The 17,638-nt window shown below is 41.0% G+C and overlaps 1 protein-coding gene across 5 annotated transcripts in view; it reads right to left on the reverse strand.

Annotated features, from left to right (window-relative positions):
* Positions 1-370, reverse strand: part of UBA3 (ubiquitin like modifier activating enzyme 3) — a 26,582-nt gene extending 26,212 nt beyond the window's left edge. Inside the window, exons 1-2 of one of the 5 annotated variants that reach the window (XM_044661250.1) lie at positions 276-370; positions 60-101 (exon numbers count right to left, since the gene is read on the reverse strand). In XM_044661250.1, the coding sequence (XP_044517185.1) occupies positions 60-101; positions 276-295 (62 nt within the window). In that variant the 5' untranslated portion in view covers positions 296-370. Of the gene's footprint in view, positions 1-59; positions 102-275 lie in introns of those variants that run through there. The other 4 variants (XM_044661097.1, XM_044661014.1, XM_044661173.1 and 1 more) reach the window with 4 other exon arrangements.
* Between the last annotated feature and the right edge of the window lie 17,268 nt (positions 371-17,638).

Consider the following 17,638-nt stretch of genomic DNA (forward strand, 5'->3'; position numbering starts at 1 on the left):
CCCCGGGCCCCCCGCCTCCCGGGCCCGGCCCTGCCCGCCCCGCCCCCGGCAGCACTAACTTCTCCGCCAGCAGCTCCTCTACTCTCCTTCTTTTCTTCTCCCTAAAAGAAAGAGAGAATAAAAGAAGGGTCAGCGTTCCTCCGCCGCGCACCGGGCACCGCGAGGGGGAGGGCAGCGGGGGAAGAGTCGGGGGAAGCCCGGGGGTCGGCGGCGCCGCTCGCTCCCTCCCTCCATCCCGGCGCGGCCCGGCTCTTCCGGAGATCCCAGATACTTACGGCTCTTCGCCATCCGCCATATTGTTTCTCCCCTCTTCCCACAAGCCACCGCGGGAACCCCCTCCCGCCCCAGAGATGTTCCGCGGCGGGAGGAGGAGGACTCTGAGAGAGGGCCGAAGGCCAGGACGGAAGAGCTCTGGGCGCAGGCGCAAGAATGGAGAAGCGTGGGAGCAGTGGGCGGAGCCTAGAACGCGCTATCTCCCTTCGCTCCCCATTCTCCCCACCACTCACAAACACCCGCATCCTGTATCAACTTCAAGGTCCTACCTTCCGGGGCTTCAAATGAGGCCTCTGGCCCCTCCAGACCGTGCCTGAGCCAAGCGCTGGACGACCCACCCATACCCCACCCCCCTAAAGTTAAGAGCCTGTAGTGCGGTTGGGAGTCTCTGCCCAAGGCAGTCTGTGCTGTACACCTGAGTCCTATAAACCCGGGGAGACCCAGAGCCCTCAGCTTCCAGGGAGGATTTGAATCCCAGCTTTAAAAGAGAGAATGTGCAGCATGCCTGGTCTGTGTAAGCCCGAAGCAAGGCCTGAATCCCCAGCACGAGGGAGCTCAAACCCAGCCCTTTCCCAAGCTCAAGATGGAAGTTAAAAGCCCCAGGGCAAAGCAGTCCACAGGGTGCCGCACCTAATCAAGCTCAGACCAAATACCCTCATCAGTCAGAGGCCAACCCAAGTATTCTGAGCTCTGTAAGCCATCCACAGCCTCAGAGAGTAATTTAGTCAGCAGCGGGAGGTGGCTTTTGGAGATCCCAGCCCATAGACCATCCAACCGCTTTGGAAAAACATAAACTTACAGAAACCCAGAAATAGACCTGTTAACTTGTAAATAACATAGAACTGCCAAAGTAGTCAGAAAAAAAACACTCTTTAATCAGGAATAGGGATAAAATCCAATATTGACCACCACACAAAGCCCAGCACCAAAATACCACACAGGACATGCAACCTGGGGACTCATCCCTGGGAGTGACACCACACTAGCCAGCTCCGATGCCACTCAGAGGAAGGACAGAACTTGGGGGTCTCTTATACCTTGTGGGAAATTCATAAGGGAAGCCTGCAGAGACAAACCACAAATGGGCTGCAAAAGGGATTTGTAACCAGTCTCAGGGGTATAAACAAGAGGTCAGCTATAACCATTATAAAGGAAAGGGTCAAATTAAAAGCTGGACTTCTGAGAGAACTTTAACATAACTATGTCTACAAAACCCACCCATACTAGGGTCCCCAGTCTTAAAGTCCATAGTTCAAACCAAAACAGATGTGCCTGACACTGGGGTTTCTCAAAGGGCAGGGGTAAACTGAGGTATCTAAATTTCATGTTGACAGAGCTAAGGGTAGCATCAAGGAAGAACTGAAGTTTTGAGTGCCCTCTCTTCCCTGAGAACAGAACCCACCTTTAAAATAACAATGAAAGTCAAGAATAAGGCTAGGAAAACGAGCAAACATCAAAAAAAAATCACCTAATCATACAAAATTATTATGGAGACAAAGAGCAAGGCACAGACACACAGGGGGATGATGAAAGCAAAGCAAACAAATGCAAAGCTTCAAAGAAAAATATGAATTGATCTCAGATTCTGCAGGTACTCCAAAAGAATTTCAACATATTTTCAATAATTTTCAAAAAACATAATTTCAAACATTAAGAGAGGCAGAGGAAAAATGGGGAAGAGAAATTAAAGCAATGGGCCAAATGAAAAAGAAGTTTCAAAAGCTCACAGAAGTGAATTATTTCTTAAAAATTAGAATTGGGCAACTAGAAGCTAATGACTTCATGAGACATAAAGAAACAATTTAAAAAAAGAAGAAAACATGAACTATCTCATTGTAAAACTACTGACCTGGAAAATAGATCCAGGAGAGACAATTTAAAAATTACTGGACTATAAGAAAGAAAGGAAGGAAGGGAAAGAGAGAAAGAGAAAGAAAGAAAAAGAAAGGAAGGAAGGAAGGAAGCCTGGACATCATAATATAAGAAATTATCAAAAAAGCTGCCTTGATATTCTTGAACAAGAGAGTAAAATAGAAATTGAAAGAATCCACAGATCATCTCAGGAAATAAATCCCCAAAAGACAACTCAAAGGAATATTATAGCTAAATTCAAGAGTTCCCCAATCAAGGAGAAAATACTGTGAGCAGCCAGAAAGAAACAATTCAAATACCATGAAGCTACAGTCAGAATTATTCAGGACTTAGCAGCCTCCACATTAAAGTATTGGAAACTGTGAAATATGACATTCCAGTAGATAAAAGATCTAGATTTACAACCCAGATTCACCTATCCAGCAAAACTGAGTATATTTTTTCAGGGGGAAAAATGGCAATAAAAGAATGCCTGCTCTTTGATCCAGCCATACCATTGTTGGGTTTGTACCCCAAAGAGATCATAGGTAAACAGACTTGTACGAAAATATTTATAGCTGTGCTTTATGTGGTGGCAAAAAACTGGAAAATGAGGGTATGCCCTTCAATTGGGGAATGGCTGAACAAATTGTGGTATATGCTGGTGATGGAATACTATTGTGCTCAAAGGAATAATAAACTGGAGGAATTCCATGTGAACTGGAAAGACCTCCAGGAATTGATGCAGAGTGAAAGGAGCAGAGCCAGAAGAACATTGTACACAGAGACCAATACACTGTGGTAAAATAGAATGTAATAGATTTCTGTACTAGCAGCAATGCAATGACCCAGGACAATTCTGAGGGACTTATGGAAAAGAAAGCTACCCACATTCAGAGGAAGAACTACAGGAATGGAAACAGAAGAAAAACAACTGCTTGAACACATGGTTGATGTGGACATGATTGGGGATGTAGACTCGAAACTACCACACCAAAACAACTATCAACAATTTGGAAATAGGTCTTAATCAATGACACATGTTAAAACCAGTGGAAATATGCATCAGCCATGGGGGGTGGGGGGGAACTCGGGAGGTGAAGGGGAGAAAGTAAAAGCATGAATTATGTAACCATGTTAACTTTTCTAAAAAATAAATATTAATAAATGTTTAAAAAAATTAAAAAATATATCAAGGGGTGAAAAAAAGGATTACCCTGAGAGAAAAGAGAAAGGAGAGATGGAATGGGGTAAATTATCTCACCAAAAAAGGCATGAAAAGCTATTATAGTGAAGGATGAGGGTGGTGACAAGCAATCCTTAAACCTTATTTTCATCATAACTGGCTCAGAGAGGGAATAACACCATACTCATGGGGCTATCAAATCCTATCTTACTCTACAGTAGGATGGGAATAAAACAAAGGCAAGAGGGGTGCTAATAGAAGGGAGTGGGAAGTAGGAGAGTGATTAAAAGGAAAACACTTGTGAGGAGGGACTGAGTGAAAGGAAAAAGAGCAGGATCAAAAGGGAAAAATAAGATGGAGGGGAATACACAGTTGGTAATCATAACTGTGAATATGAACAGGATGAACTCGCCCATAAATTGGAAGCAGATGGCAGAATGGATTAAAAACCAGAATCTTACTACATGTTGTTTATAAGAAACACATTTGAGTCTGGGTGACAAAAGGTAAAGGTTTGGGGCTGGAACAGAATTTATTTACATCATCTGAAGTAAAAAAAAAAAAGCAGGAGTAGCAATCATGATTTCAGACAACAAAAAGAAAAATAGATCTGATTAAAAGAGATAAGGAAGGAAATCACATCTTGCTAAAAGGTACTATAAACAACTAAGTAATATCAGTACAAAACACATATCATCAATGATATAGCCTCCAAATTTTTAAAGGAAAAATTAAATGAGCTTCAGGAGGAAATAGACAGTAAAACTATACTAGTGGAGGAACTCAACTTCCCCCTCTCAGGTCTAGATAAATAAAAATAAATAAATAAATAAATAAACAAAAAAGAAGTAAAGGAAGTAAATGAAATTTTAGAAAAGTTAGATCCCTGGAGAGAAATAAATGGAAATAGAAAGGAATATATCTTTTTTTCACCTGTATATAACTCCTACACAAAAACTGACCGAGTATTAGGACATTAAAAACTTTAACACCAAATACAGAAAAGCAGAAATAATAAATGCATCCTTTTCAGATCATAATGCAATAAAAATTATAATAAGACTCCATGGAAAGACAAATAAATTAATTGAAAACTAAATAATCTAATACTAAAAAAGGAGTTGGTCAAAGAACAAATTATAGAAATAATAATTTTATTAATGAAAATAACCATGAGGAGATAATATATCAAAATTTATTGGATAGAACCAAAGCAGTACTTGGAGAAAATGTATATCTAGCAGAAAAGGAAAGTGATAAATGTTGGAGGGAATGTGGCAAAGGATACTAATGCATTGTTGGTGAAGTTGTGAACTGATCTGGGCATTCTAGAGGACAATTTGCCCAAAGCACTATAAACTATGCATACCCTTTGGTCTCATTATGCCACCACTGGTTCTGTGTCCCAAAAAGATCATTAAAAAGGAGAAAGAACCTACTCATATATAAACATAGCAACTCTTTTTGGAATGGCAAAGAATTGGAATTTGAGGGGATGTCCATCAATTGGGGAATGGTTGAACAAATTGTGGTAAATGTTGGTGATAGAATACTACTGTGCTATAAGAAATGATAAGTAATGTGCTTTCAGAAAAAGCTGAAAAGATCTGCAGAAACTGATGAAGATAGAAATCAGCAGAACTGGGAGAACATTGTACACAGTAACAGCAATTTCATACAATGATCATCTATGAAAACTTGGCTACTCTCAGCAATGCAATGATCTAGGACAGTGATGGGTGGGCAAACTTTAAGAGATGGAGTTCGAGGCTCCATCCCCACCCCACCCCCCAGACTAAGTGATGTGCCCATGCTCCCCCCAAACCACATTCGGGCCCCTCCCCCCACTGAATGCCACCCAGGGAAGAGAGGAACTCCCATTGGACTACTGGGCAGGGGAACTAGTGATATAGTCAGACTTGGGGGGAGGGAGAGGCAAGGGATATAAGTACTCTGCTCCTGTCTAGTTAAGTGAGCTATGATCCCCTCAAACCTAAAAAAAAAAAGGCCCAGTTAACAAGAAAACCCCTTATTTATAGGAAAATATAACCCTTGGGTTAAATGTCATCATCCTGATACCCCATCACAGTCCAGCCTTCCTGAAGCTGGTAAATTAACCTTTTTAGCAAATGGTCAAGGGTTGAAGTCAGATTTTAATCTGGATGCAGGGCTGATTGCTACCTCCGACAAGCCACTACTGTGTTTTCCAGAGTTTCTAGCCCACGGGTTCTCCCTCTGGAAGCATCCCTTTGAATGCAAATTGAACAGGCTAGAAAGAAGTGAAAGAAAGAAGATTGCAAATGAAGTCCAAGTTTGCTTGTGAAAGAAATTGGGGAAGGGAGCTGTAGAACAGTGAAGAGGCCATTAGCCTAGCCTATGGTTCATAAAACTTATTCCTAAATCACTAAACTACAGTTTTGAACATTTTAAAATTACAAATTCAAAAGATATATCCCCAAATCCCCCAAATACTTTGTATAGTAAAGACATTGTTTACTTCTGATAGTAAAGACATAAGTTGTTTCTGTCTCACTCAGGCCAAAGGTAATGAAGAGGCCAGTGTATTCTGAATGGAGTGGAGCAATTTTGTCCTGCAAGGGATGCTGCCTTAAAGAGACCTGCTTACTAACTCCTACTGGGGAGAGGAAGAAGGGAAAAGCCCAGCTGTGCCTCCCTCCAGCTTCTAGTTAGGAACTCTGTGCTGCAGAGACGGGCACACTAGGTCCTTGGGACACTGGATCCTTGGCATACGTGCCCACAGAGAAGTCTAGGCATGCCATCTCTGGCACATGTGCTATAGATTTGCCATCACAAATCTAGGACAAAAGAAAAATATATGAAGGGGAATGCTATCCACATCCAGAGAAAGAACTGTTGGAGTCAGTTGGATGCAGATCAAAGCATACTATCTTTCATATCAGTGTATTTATGGTTTTATTTGGGAATTTTGGTTATATATGAGTATACTCTTACAACGATGACCAATATGAAAGAGTGTTTTGCATGAAAGTAAGAATACTTTTTTTTAAAGAATGTATCAGAGGCTCCAATGGTAATTCTAAAAAAATGCCCCAAGTAAAATGGGTTCCCCCTTGAAATAATTATATAGTCTTCAAAAATGAAAACTCTAAAGGATTTCAATTATTTGGATTTATAGATTCTAAGATATTTCCAAAAACCAAAAAAAATTACTCCATCTCACTATTTTACAAGCACACTTCAGAAATCACAACTCCAAGAAAATAATGACAGCAGCAAACAGTATGTAATCCTATATAAACGGGGACACAAACACAAAAGGTAGGCAATTAGTCCTCCATGCTTGAGCCTGGCTCTAATCTTTCTGGGAAAAAACTCTTTATTTTCAAAATATAGAGCAAATTAAATCACCATACTATACTGATGTACTATGTGAAAGTAGCCTTGACTTCTCAAAGGCAATAGATCAGAAAATTAAGGCAGTTAGAAGTTACATGAAGTACTTACGGTTAGATGGATTGTTTTCAAAGAGAACAGTTATAGCATATACAAGAGAAGGGTCAAAGATTTGCTGATAGTGTTTTTTGTTTGTCCTTCTCTAAGAAGACCAATGACATCACTGGATAATGGCTTAACTCTTGAGTGAACTGGATTGAAGTGAGGCAGAGTTGATGAAAGTTAATGAAAGTTGTCAGCCTCATTCTTCTAACCATCAAAGTTTATTTCTGAGTGGAAGGAAAAAGTGCTAACTCTTCCACCTGGCTGTCAAGAGGCTGTGTGCACATAGTAACTCTATTTTTATGTGTGTTTGTTATTTCCTGATCTTAGGTGAATGGATGTTCTGAGAAGGGAGTTTCCAGGTGACTATGTCAGCTTGGGAGAGCTAAAAGTCCCATTAGATGTCTCACCAATGGCTGGAGGATGTAGCAGTGACCACTGAAAAAGGAACAGCCAACCACAGAGGAAGCACCCTAAGATGAATGTGGAGAACGTCAGAAGCTCTAAGGCTCAAGCCTCTAGTGTCATAGAGACATGTTGTCTTTAGGTTTGTCAACCATGAAAAACACAGAACCACCAAAGCAGTTAGAAAGAACAAGTCTTTAATCAGGACAGAGGAGATAATGTTCTAATAGTCACCATATAGAATCATCACAAAACACCACACAGAGACAAGCTCTGCGATTCTGGGAATACTGTCTCTGGGAAAATGCACCTTGAAAGGGAGTTTTTCCAATGAAGTGAAGAACTTGGGGTCCTATATACATTCTGGGGAAGGAGGGAAACCCACTGACTTGGTTACAAGCAAGCTTGGAAAAGAGGTTGTAGTTTGAGGCTTAGGTACCAGTGAGGGCTTAAGAGAGACTAAGAATACAAAAATGGTACTTAAGGTTTGAGTATTTCTGTGGATACTTGATGGTCCATTGTTCAAAGACCAGGGTTAGTCTGGGAGCACTGGGAGGCAAGTTCCCAAGGGACAAAGGTAAATTTAGAGGTTCCATAAAACAAGGTCATCAGATTGGAAAAAAAATATGGATTTTTGAAGTCAAGCTGAGAGAATTTCATGAGGTCTCCACAAAGGGAGAAAAAGACTTTCAGGGTAAGGGGTCAGGTAGTTCCTCTTGCCCACATTTATTCTCTATGTGAGTTTCTCACTACCTTTGCTCCTTAAATTTAAACTCATTCTCCTCAGGGAACATGGAGTTTTGATTTGAGGATTTGGTTCCTAACTTTGAAAGACATTTTGTTCATTGTGAAAACTCTGGCACTATTTGTTCCTCTTTCTCCAGAATACCGCCCAAAGAGACCACACTAAAAGAGGGCATAATTCTAAGCCAATAATCGGCATAATACAAACCCAATTCAGACTCAGAAAATTCACCCAAAAAGGAGAATTAACAGTAGAACAACACTCAGCCAGTACCTGGATAGCAGAAACCATTCACAGCCAGACGAAGAGATGGAGGACTACTCCTAAAATAACATTGAGAATATGAAAAAAAATTAAGCTTTTAGCATTAACTATTCATGATTTCTACAGTATTGAGTAATACAAAAAAAGCACAATGAGATGGCACTTTTAAATATAGCAGCTTTGAACTAAGGAATGAATAATGAGATAAGTTCCATTTGGCTACTCAGTGGCAAAAAACCTGAAGTTATTTTTTAAGAGCTGGGGTGAAGATAGGAATAGGCACCTCAACTTCTGGGGCACACGATCCATTCTGTGTAGGGGAAAAAGTAGGTGATCTGGTCATCGAGAAACGATTCTTGTATAATTTACTTAGTTTTGACTGATAGAAAACAATTTTAAAGCTGCTTCCAGAAGCTTCTGTGGAAGCTAAAAACCTAAGGAACATTTTGAGGAGCAAATTCCTCTTGGAATGGCCTTTCTGGTTTGATTAGTACAGGACAGAGAGTACTGAGGTTTACTAGGGTGGAATCTTGCCTTGAGCTATGTTTAGCTCTCTTTTAAGATAGGCTGATACCACTTTTCCATCTTCTTTGAGAAGGGGGCATAGTTTATGAAGAGCTGTCCTCTACAAGTGAGGTGATAATTATCTGGAATATTTGACATGGTTGCTACTATGACTAAAAAGTTATGTGCACATAGATAGACACAATTATGTGTATATACACACACCCATACATATTTTACTATATACTTATAGAGACACTCTTGCGTTGTGCTCATGTTCCGCTGAATGCTGTTTCCAAAAATGTTCAGCCCTTAGTTCAACTGGAATCTCTATAGGAAGGAAACAAGCACCTACTGTGTGCCAGACACTGTTTGAAGCACTTTACAAATATTACCTCATTTGATGCTCACAGCTATTTGGGAGGTAGATCCTATTATGCCCCCATTTTAGAGTTGAGCAAATTGAGGCAGACAGAAGTTAGGTGATTTACTCAGGATCACACTCATAATAACAAGCACCCAAGATTTGATTTGAACTCAGGTGTTCCTGATAGCTGACTCCATCCACTGAGCCATCTGCCTCTTTAAGAAGAGAGCTTGAGAGAGAGTTCGGTGAAACTAAAATGGGAGGAAGGGAGGTGCATTGCAATGAATTTAAAGGCTTCTTTCAAGAAGGCTGGCCTCTGTCAGAGTCACTCTCAATAGGATGACCCAACAGGGTGGCTGAGGATGGATGGGGCAAGGCAGTTTCTACAGCTTATTCAGGTCAAGCAGAGCCTCATCCTTAATGCATTTCCATTTACAGAGAAGTCATGTCATGGAGGACTTGGGCTAGTTCCTTGCTAATGGCCTCTTTACTTCACTGAGCAGGCACATCTCCCAGATCATCAATTGCTTTTTCCAGCTGATCTTTTAGCAAACTCAGCACAGAGTTCTGCCTCCTTCAGTAGGACAAACAGGACCTTTATCTCCTCCTCATGTTTGTCCAGCAGCATTCAGGCAACAAAGGTTCTGGCGCATGGATCCAAATTGCCATCAATTTCCCAGCCACAGGGCCCAATCAGCTCTGGCGCCTCCTCTGGGTGCACCAAGTCCCACTAAATGACCATCAGCTCACAAGTTCCTTCCTCTAAGTTTCTTTCAGGATGTGCTCAACCTCTTTATCCTGGATTTCCTGAAGCTCTGCTCGCTATTTGTGGATTAGGACCTGAGATTCAATGACTGACATACTTCACTCATTGTCATCGTCTGCTTTCTGTACCTCTTCTAGCTTAGACACAGCAAAAGCCTGGGACTTCTGAGCACCGTCTGGCTCTTCCTCAAAGCTGGATCCCATCCCAATTTCTGTTTGAGCTACTCGCCTCTTTCTCTTGGTAGCACTGCTACTCTCCTCCCCCAGGACCTTTGGGGAAAACATAAGAAGAACAATAATAATAACTAACATTTATATGACATTTAACTGATGCTAAGTACTTTACAATTATTTTCTCACTTGATTCTCATAAAAACACTGGAAGGTAGATGCTACTATTATTCCCATTTTATAGATGAGAAAACTGAGGTAAACAAAAGTGACATGCCCAGGGTCACACAACTAGTAAATACTGCAGGAGGATAACTCCCACAGGTCCAGGGTCTTGAGGAGGTGGGACAGCATTGGTGCGTTAAGACGAATGAGAGACAGTCTGAACTTCAGCCAGGCAGGCATCATGAATATTGCTCTGCTCTGCCTTGAGTAAGGTTTATTTTTATATACTTTCTTATACGCTTTGAGATCACACATAATGTTGGCATGGAAATCCATTCTCATCCATTCTCATCATACATCTTTTCTTAGAGACAATGTATTAAGTCATACATTAACTTTGTTACAACTTTTCATTCTCCAGTGACTGTCAATATTTTTCAAGGTGTGTTTTGACATGTTTCCCAGGCAATGGAGTGGAGAGAGAACAGTTCAGGGATGTACTGGCCTTTACAAAGAAGGCTACTTCTCCATTTTTCATCCATTGTAACATACTGAATCAGGGATGGGCGGGGGGCAGCCTTCTTGTTTCTGGTTTCTCATTACGTAAGCTTCTGTGTATGGGAATGGAAAATTCAGGTGCAGTTTGTTGGAGTTTAAAATCTTAAACATTAACTCACTATTTGCTGGTTTGTTATGAAGTGACTTTTAGGGGAATTTCTGTAATAATACATGTAAAGGTGGGAATTTTCTAGGAGTTTGTAGGGGGCCTGTAAGGGCTCTAGTAATAGCCTATAATGTTCTTCTGTATTTCCCTGGGGCCGAGTGGGAATATTGATCACAATAATTCCAATAATAAGGAGTGTTAGTAAGAGAAGAGCAACATGGGGGGTATCTGAGTAAGGAATTTTCATCCTTCCTGAGGCTGCCATGCACTTCCTCAAGGTTCCCCCCTGTGACCATGTCAGACAGGGTGGGTTTTGATGGCCCCTGGCAAAACATCTGAGGCTAAATTTGACTAAATCAGGACTTCCAGTTTTCAGGTCCAATACTTTATCCACTATGTCACACGTCCCAGTTTAGAGGCATTATTTTGTCACTGCTGCTCTCCAGAAACCTCAATAATTTATTTTAAGGTGATGCAGTTCAATGAATTCTCAATAATAACAGGGAACCTACCAGTAGGGGCTCATCAAATCAGCATTTGATGCTATATCATATTTGGCTATCTCAGGCAGCTGCATTCCTGGCCAAAGGGGAATAGTGTTAACTCTTTTAACTGCTGGTTAGTGAGTAACTTAAACCTTTTCAATAAGGCCACAATACTTTTCAACAAGAAATCACAAGGATCACAAAAGGGGTAAAAAGAGGGGTCTCGGATTTTTATCTATTCTCTTGTTGGCTTCCCACACTTCTTGTCTCTCAGGGTTACCATTAGAACCTTGAGGAAAGTAATAGTTGACCCAGTCTATAAATGAGAGTGGCAGCAAGCTGGTGCAATGGATAGAGCCCTAAGCCTGGAGGCAAAAAGACCTTAGTTCAAATTTGAGCTTGGATGGTAGCAAGCTATGTGACCCTAGGTAAATCACTTAACCTAAGTTTTCTCAATGGCAAAATGGGGATAATAACAGCCCCTACCTGTCACAGTTGCTGTGAAGATCAAATGAAATATTTGTAAAATGCATGGCACCTAGTAAGCTCTATATAAATGCTTATTCTCTGCCTCCAGTTGAGGGATTATCATCAAGAAAGTATACTACATAGCACCGTAGAGGAGAGAATTTTTTTCTGACTTAGGACAAGTCACTTCATCCTTTTCCCTATATCAGTTGTTATCATTTTAAAATAGGAATAGTGATACTTACATTGCTTACCTCTCTCTCTCTCTCTCTCTCTATCTCTATATAAAATTCTCAGCTAAGAAAGTTAAGGGTCAGAGAGTGGACATAACCCCTTGGTGTTGGAACATCATCTTGTTGATGGCATTTTGACAAATGGTGCCAGAGACCAATGGTTTAGAGTGAGATCATCTGAAAACTGACACTGGGGATAGTCAAGAGAAAAGTCACATGAGTTTGTTGCTTGAAATAGAAGACAGAAATCAATGTTCTTTATAAGATGATGTAATCTTCATTATCACTTGATTTTTTAAATATACATTCACTTCAATTCAACAAGTATCAACTATAATTCTACTAGGTACAAAGCACTCTACTAGGCACTAGGGATAGAAAGACAAAGCCTCTGACCTCAAGGAGCTTACATTCTCTGAGGGAGATATGTCACAAAGATAAGTAAAATTTAAACTTTTTGAGGGCTAGGAAGGACTTTCATTTTTCTCCTTGTATTTATCTATCCTCAGTCCCTACCACATTGTATGGCACATAGTATGTGCTTAAAAATTTCTTGTTGACATTGACTGATATGTAATACTTTGGGGAAAGGGAAAAGAACAGCAATAATTAGGAGGATCAGAAACCATTTCAGAGAAAAGGGTCAATGAAGAAAGAGAGAGAGGAGAGAAGGGAGAGATTTCGATTTAGTGTACTTATTCTCTAAGGTTCTGTCAAGCTTTAATTTAAATGATTTCCTGAGACCTTGGATTTGTATCAAATAGGAAGAAGCCAGTTAGTGATGACTGGGTGGATAGAAGGATGACCTTGGAGCTAGGAAGATCTGGGATCAGCTCAAGTCTTACCTCTGGGACATATAGGCTGTCCCTTGACTTCTCTGTACACAATTAACCTTTCAGAACTATACATTGCAGACCAGTTATAGATGTGATTTATTAGGAAGAACTCTGACTTTCCTTATCAAGAGCTTCTTGAACCATTGAAATCACAGGGTTAGGGAGTCAGAGGAAGAGATTGCTGGGAAAGCAATGGTAAAGATAAGGATTAAAGGCCAAGATAATTCTGTGAGAAACTTCTATTAAAAAAGTTAGAAGAGAGGGGGCAGCTGCGTAGCTCAGTGGAGTGAGAGTCAGGCCTAGAGACAGAAGGTCCTGGGTTCAAACCCTGCCTCAGCCACTTCCCAGCTGTGTGACCCTGGGCAAGTCACTTGACCCCCATTGCCCACCCTTACCAATCTTCCACCTATGAGACAATACACCAAAGTACAAGGGTTAAAAAAAAAAAAAAAAAAAAAAAAAAAAAAAAGCTTAAAAAAAAAAAAAAAAAAAAGTTAGAAGAGATTATAAAGTGGCTAATTCAGAACCCTCCTCCAAAGCCAAGCAAATGTAGTATCATAATCCACTCTTTGGTGTTTGAATTTGTTGGGTTTTTGTTTCATAATTCTCTAGATATCAAAGTCATACTTATCCAATGATTAGTTCCAGCTTTTATATTCATCATTTAAGCATTACTCTAGGGTCTCAAAGTTTTATATTTATAGTTGATACAGCACAATCCTCAACATTTCTAAAGACAATATCCTGGGGCAGCTGGGGAGCTCAGTGGATTGAGAGCCAGGCCTGGAGACAGGAGGTCCTAGGTTCAAATGTGACCTCAGACACTTCCCAGCAGTGTGACCCTGGGCAAGTCACTTGACCCCCATTGCCTAGCCCTTACCACTCTTCTGCCTTGGAGTCAATACACAGTATTGACTCCAAGACAGAAGGTAAGGGTTTAAAAAAAAAATTAAAGGCAATATCCATCCTCCACTGACAAACCTACCCTTGATTTATATACCAGTGCTCCCATTGGATGCCTACTCTCCACCATGGGGGTTGGTTCTCTCTTCAAAGAAGCAGATCATAGTCCATCCATGCATGGTCATCTTGTGTGGCTCTAGTACTTCTCTATTCCTCATTTCCTACCACTCAGTTACTACTACTTGAGAAGCAAAAAGGAGGCATAGGACTGGAAGCTATTTTTATATTTTTCATTGTTTCATACATAGGTTGCCATGACCAAATATAATCACCAAATATCCAGCCAGGTTGTAAGAAAGCTTTTGTATTCTTGGCTCACATCATCCCCCAAAGGAAGACCCTGTAAGTTTCTGGAACTATACTTGAAACCTTCCAGGCTGGGTAAAGCCAGCCAGAGCTTATAATCTCCTGTGAAAACCTGACCCATAAGTGATTAATAAATGTCTGTTAAATAAATTAATGATTCCCCTTCAACATTTCCTTGCTTCTAATCCCTAACTTGTGATAGGGACCTCTTTGGTCAGTCTGGTGATATTCCTCCTGTCATCCTTTGTCCCAGTATACGTCAATGTGAATTCTGGAAGCCCCAAGTTTGCCCATTTCCTTTGGGAACTTACTTTAAGGGAAGTCTCAAAGTGACTTTGTCTTAGACTGAATAAGGGATCTCCCAGTGCCCATTAAATGTTCTGAATAGGAATAATAGAAATGTTCAAATGCTCAATCACCCTTTTAGTCTTAGAAGTTTCCCCCATTGTATCAGAGATCTGTTCCAAGAAGACCAACATCTGTGCAGGAACCATCTTTTTAGTATCCATTGTAGTAGACCAATCCCTGATACCCCAGCCTCTGGCTACAGCCTCTTTCCCAAGCCTGTTTACAATCTGTCAGTGTAGGTTTGATGTGCTTAATTCCCCCAAAGGTATATAAGATCCCTATGTTCTATTATTTTTTGGAGAATCATCTAGCTAGGTGCTCTTCTCAGATATTGTTCCCAGAGCCCCAGGGTTTCAAAACTCTGTGTAGTATTTGGCGCTTGGCTCTGTGTGGGGGCAATTATTATAGATCTATCTCTTTCCTGATTAAAGATTTGGTTTTGCTGACTACTTTAGTGGTTCTGTGTTTTTCCAGGTTGACATATATCTTTATTTTTCTTCTCAAACAATTCCTTACTCATCTTTTTTTTCAGAATCCCAAAATTTAAGAGATAAAATTGATTCTAGTTGTTATTCATTCCAACTACTCCTTGAAAAATAATCCCACTATAGTATCTCCAAAAAAGTCTTCCAGTTTTTGCCCTAAACCAAAATGAAGGACTCACTCAGGTATACATTGTTACATAGAACTAATATTTTCTGTGGTTTTGCTAGTTATACTTCCTTATTACTGCAACTTGAATTTTCAAGCCAAACCTGGGATATTCTGCATAAGATTCACCTAATTGTTAGAGAGAATTCAGATATACCATGTATACCATGGGGAAATATAGCATTGATATGACTTCTTGAGACAGAAAAGATAATTCTTTTTTAAAAAATTTTTTTAAACCCTTACCTTCCATCTTGGAGTCAATAATGTATATTGGTTCCGAGGCAGAAGAATGGTAAGGGCTAAGCAATGGGGGTTAAGTGACTTGCCCAGGGTCACACAGCTGGGAAGTGTCTGAGGCCAAATTTGAACCTAGAACCTCCCATCTCTAGGCCTGGCTTTCAATCCACTGAGCTACCCAGCTGCCCCCAGAAAAGATAATTCTTCTGGGAAAGCTCCAGGCACTTGAAGAGAGGAAGGCTTTGAAAACTAGAGAAAATTAGGGGAAACTGGCTCCTCAGAGCATCCCCCAATTTCCAAGTTGCTTCCTTAGAGACCTTGAAAAATTTCCCTTTAGATGAGATTAGAACCCCTGGTTAAGCTGAGATCTCATTTTCCTCCCATCTAAAGAAGAACTCAATTGCTTTAGGTATTTTCTGATATAGTCTTATCCAGAAGTTTGCAAATTATGGCGTATGGGCTAAATCCTGTTCTCTGCCTTTCTTTGCACATAGCTCCTGAGCTTAGCATGGTAAAGTGATATGTATTTTTAAAAAATTCTTACCTAGTAAGTAGGCTATACAAAAACCATGTCCCTGGCTTAAATCAGAAAAGATTTGACTCTCTAAGGCTATAGTTTGTCAACCTCTGGTTTAATCTATCTAATTTCTCAAGATTCTATTTATTTGTTTGGATAAATGGTTTCCCTGTCTATTACAATTTATGATGGTCTTTTGTATAGCCACTGTGTTTGGTGGAAAGGAGGCAAGGTGAAAGGTACAAATCAGAAGTACCGTTCTCCTTTAAGTGACTTTTTATTTTGAATCTATTGTTCTCCTGGTCCAGAAATATTTAGGTGGGTAGATTGATATAATTAATTCTATCCCTTACAGACTAGAGAAAAAAATGCCCAGCCTGGCAGTGCTTTGGGCTTCCTTCCCTTCCTCTCCTACCTTCTTCCACCCCCAGTTATTATCCTGACTTTATTCCTCTCCTTGGGGGATGATCTAGCCCAGTGATGGCCGACCTATGGCATGAGTGCCAAAGATGGCACAAAGAGTGCTCTGTGGGCACATAGTCACCCCCCCAACCATCCCCTCAGAGTTTGTTACTAGAAAGGCACAGGGACTTGGTTGGAGCTGCTCCCCTCCCCTTCTCTATACTGCTGAGGACATTCCTTATCACCCACCCCTCCATGCAGCAGCCCAATGGGAGTACTTCCTCCCTCCTCTGGGTGGGGTGGGGGCAGGGTATACCCAGCATGGTGGGGAGGGTCCCGCACTCTGTCTAGACATCAGATGATATTGATCAATGCCTCCCATGAACCATATTTATTTTTATTTTTATTTCATTTCATTTTATTTATTTTTTCTAAAACCCTTACCTTCCACCTTAGAATCAATACTGTGTACTGGCTCCATGGCAGAAGAGTGGTAAGGGCTAGGCAATGGGGGTCAAGTGACTTGCCCAGGGTCACAGAGCTGGGAAATGTCTGAGGCCAGATTTGAACCTAGGACCTCCTGTCTCTAGGCCTGACTCTCAATCCACTGAGCCACCCAGCTGCCCTCACCCCCCATGAACCCTATTTAGACAACCCATGTAGATGTAAACATCTTATATGAGCCCCCTCCTTACATTGCAAAGAAATATAGTTCCTATTCTTTTTTAAATTTCCTCTATGGCAATATGCAGAAAATTCCATATATATTTCTAAGCAATTTAGCTCTTAAAAAAAGAGAAAACATTTGAGTTTTTTTTTTTAAATAACCCTTACCTTCTGCCTTAGTACTGTGTGCTGGTTCTAAGGCAGACTAGTGGTAACGGCTAGGCAATTGGAATTAAGTGATTTGCCCTGCATCCCACAGCTAGGAAGTATCCCAGGTCAGATTCGAACCCAGGGCCTCCCCTCTCCAGCCATTGAACCACCTTAGGTGCCCCCGTCATCATCCTTTTTGCGAATTGCCCCTAACGAGACCAAATATCTTATTCGTGTAGAATCACTCAACACCAGAAACAAACATTGATTCAGCGCGCACTATGTGCCAAGCTCCGTGCGAAGGTGCTGCTCAGGATCCTGCTTCTCCTTCCATTTCTGGATCTTTTTCGGATCCCTGAGACGTGAGTAAGTCAGGAGGCACAGAAACAGTTCGGAAGTGCTTTTGGGGGTGGGTTGGGGAGCGGGTGGTGTGTGTGCCCGGTGGGGATGGGGTTTAGCAACGTCTCCTTTTTAAAACCGTCACATCCTCCGGGTGACTGACAGCACCATCATTCTCATCACCCACCTCCCCCCGT

The sequence above is a fragment of the Gracilinanus agilis genome, chromosome 1, assembly GCF_016433145.1.
Source record: "Gracilinanus agilis isolate LMUSP501 chromosome 1, AgileGrace, whole genome shotgun sequence".
Taxonomy (NCBI): Eukaryota; Metazoa; Chordata; class Mammalia; order Didelphimorphia; family Didelphidae; genus Gracilinanus; species Gracilinanus agilis.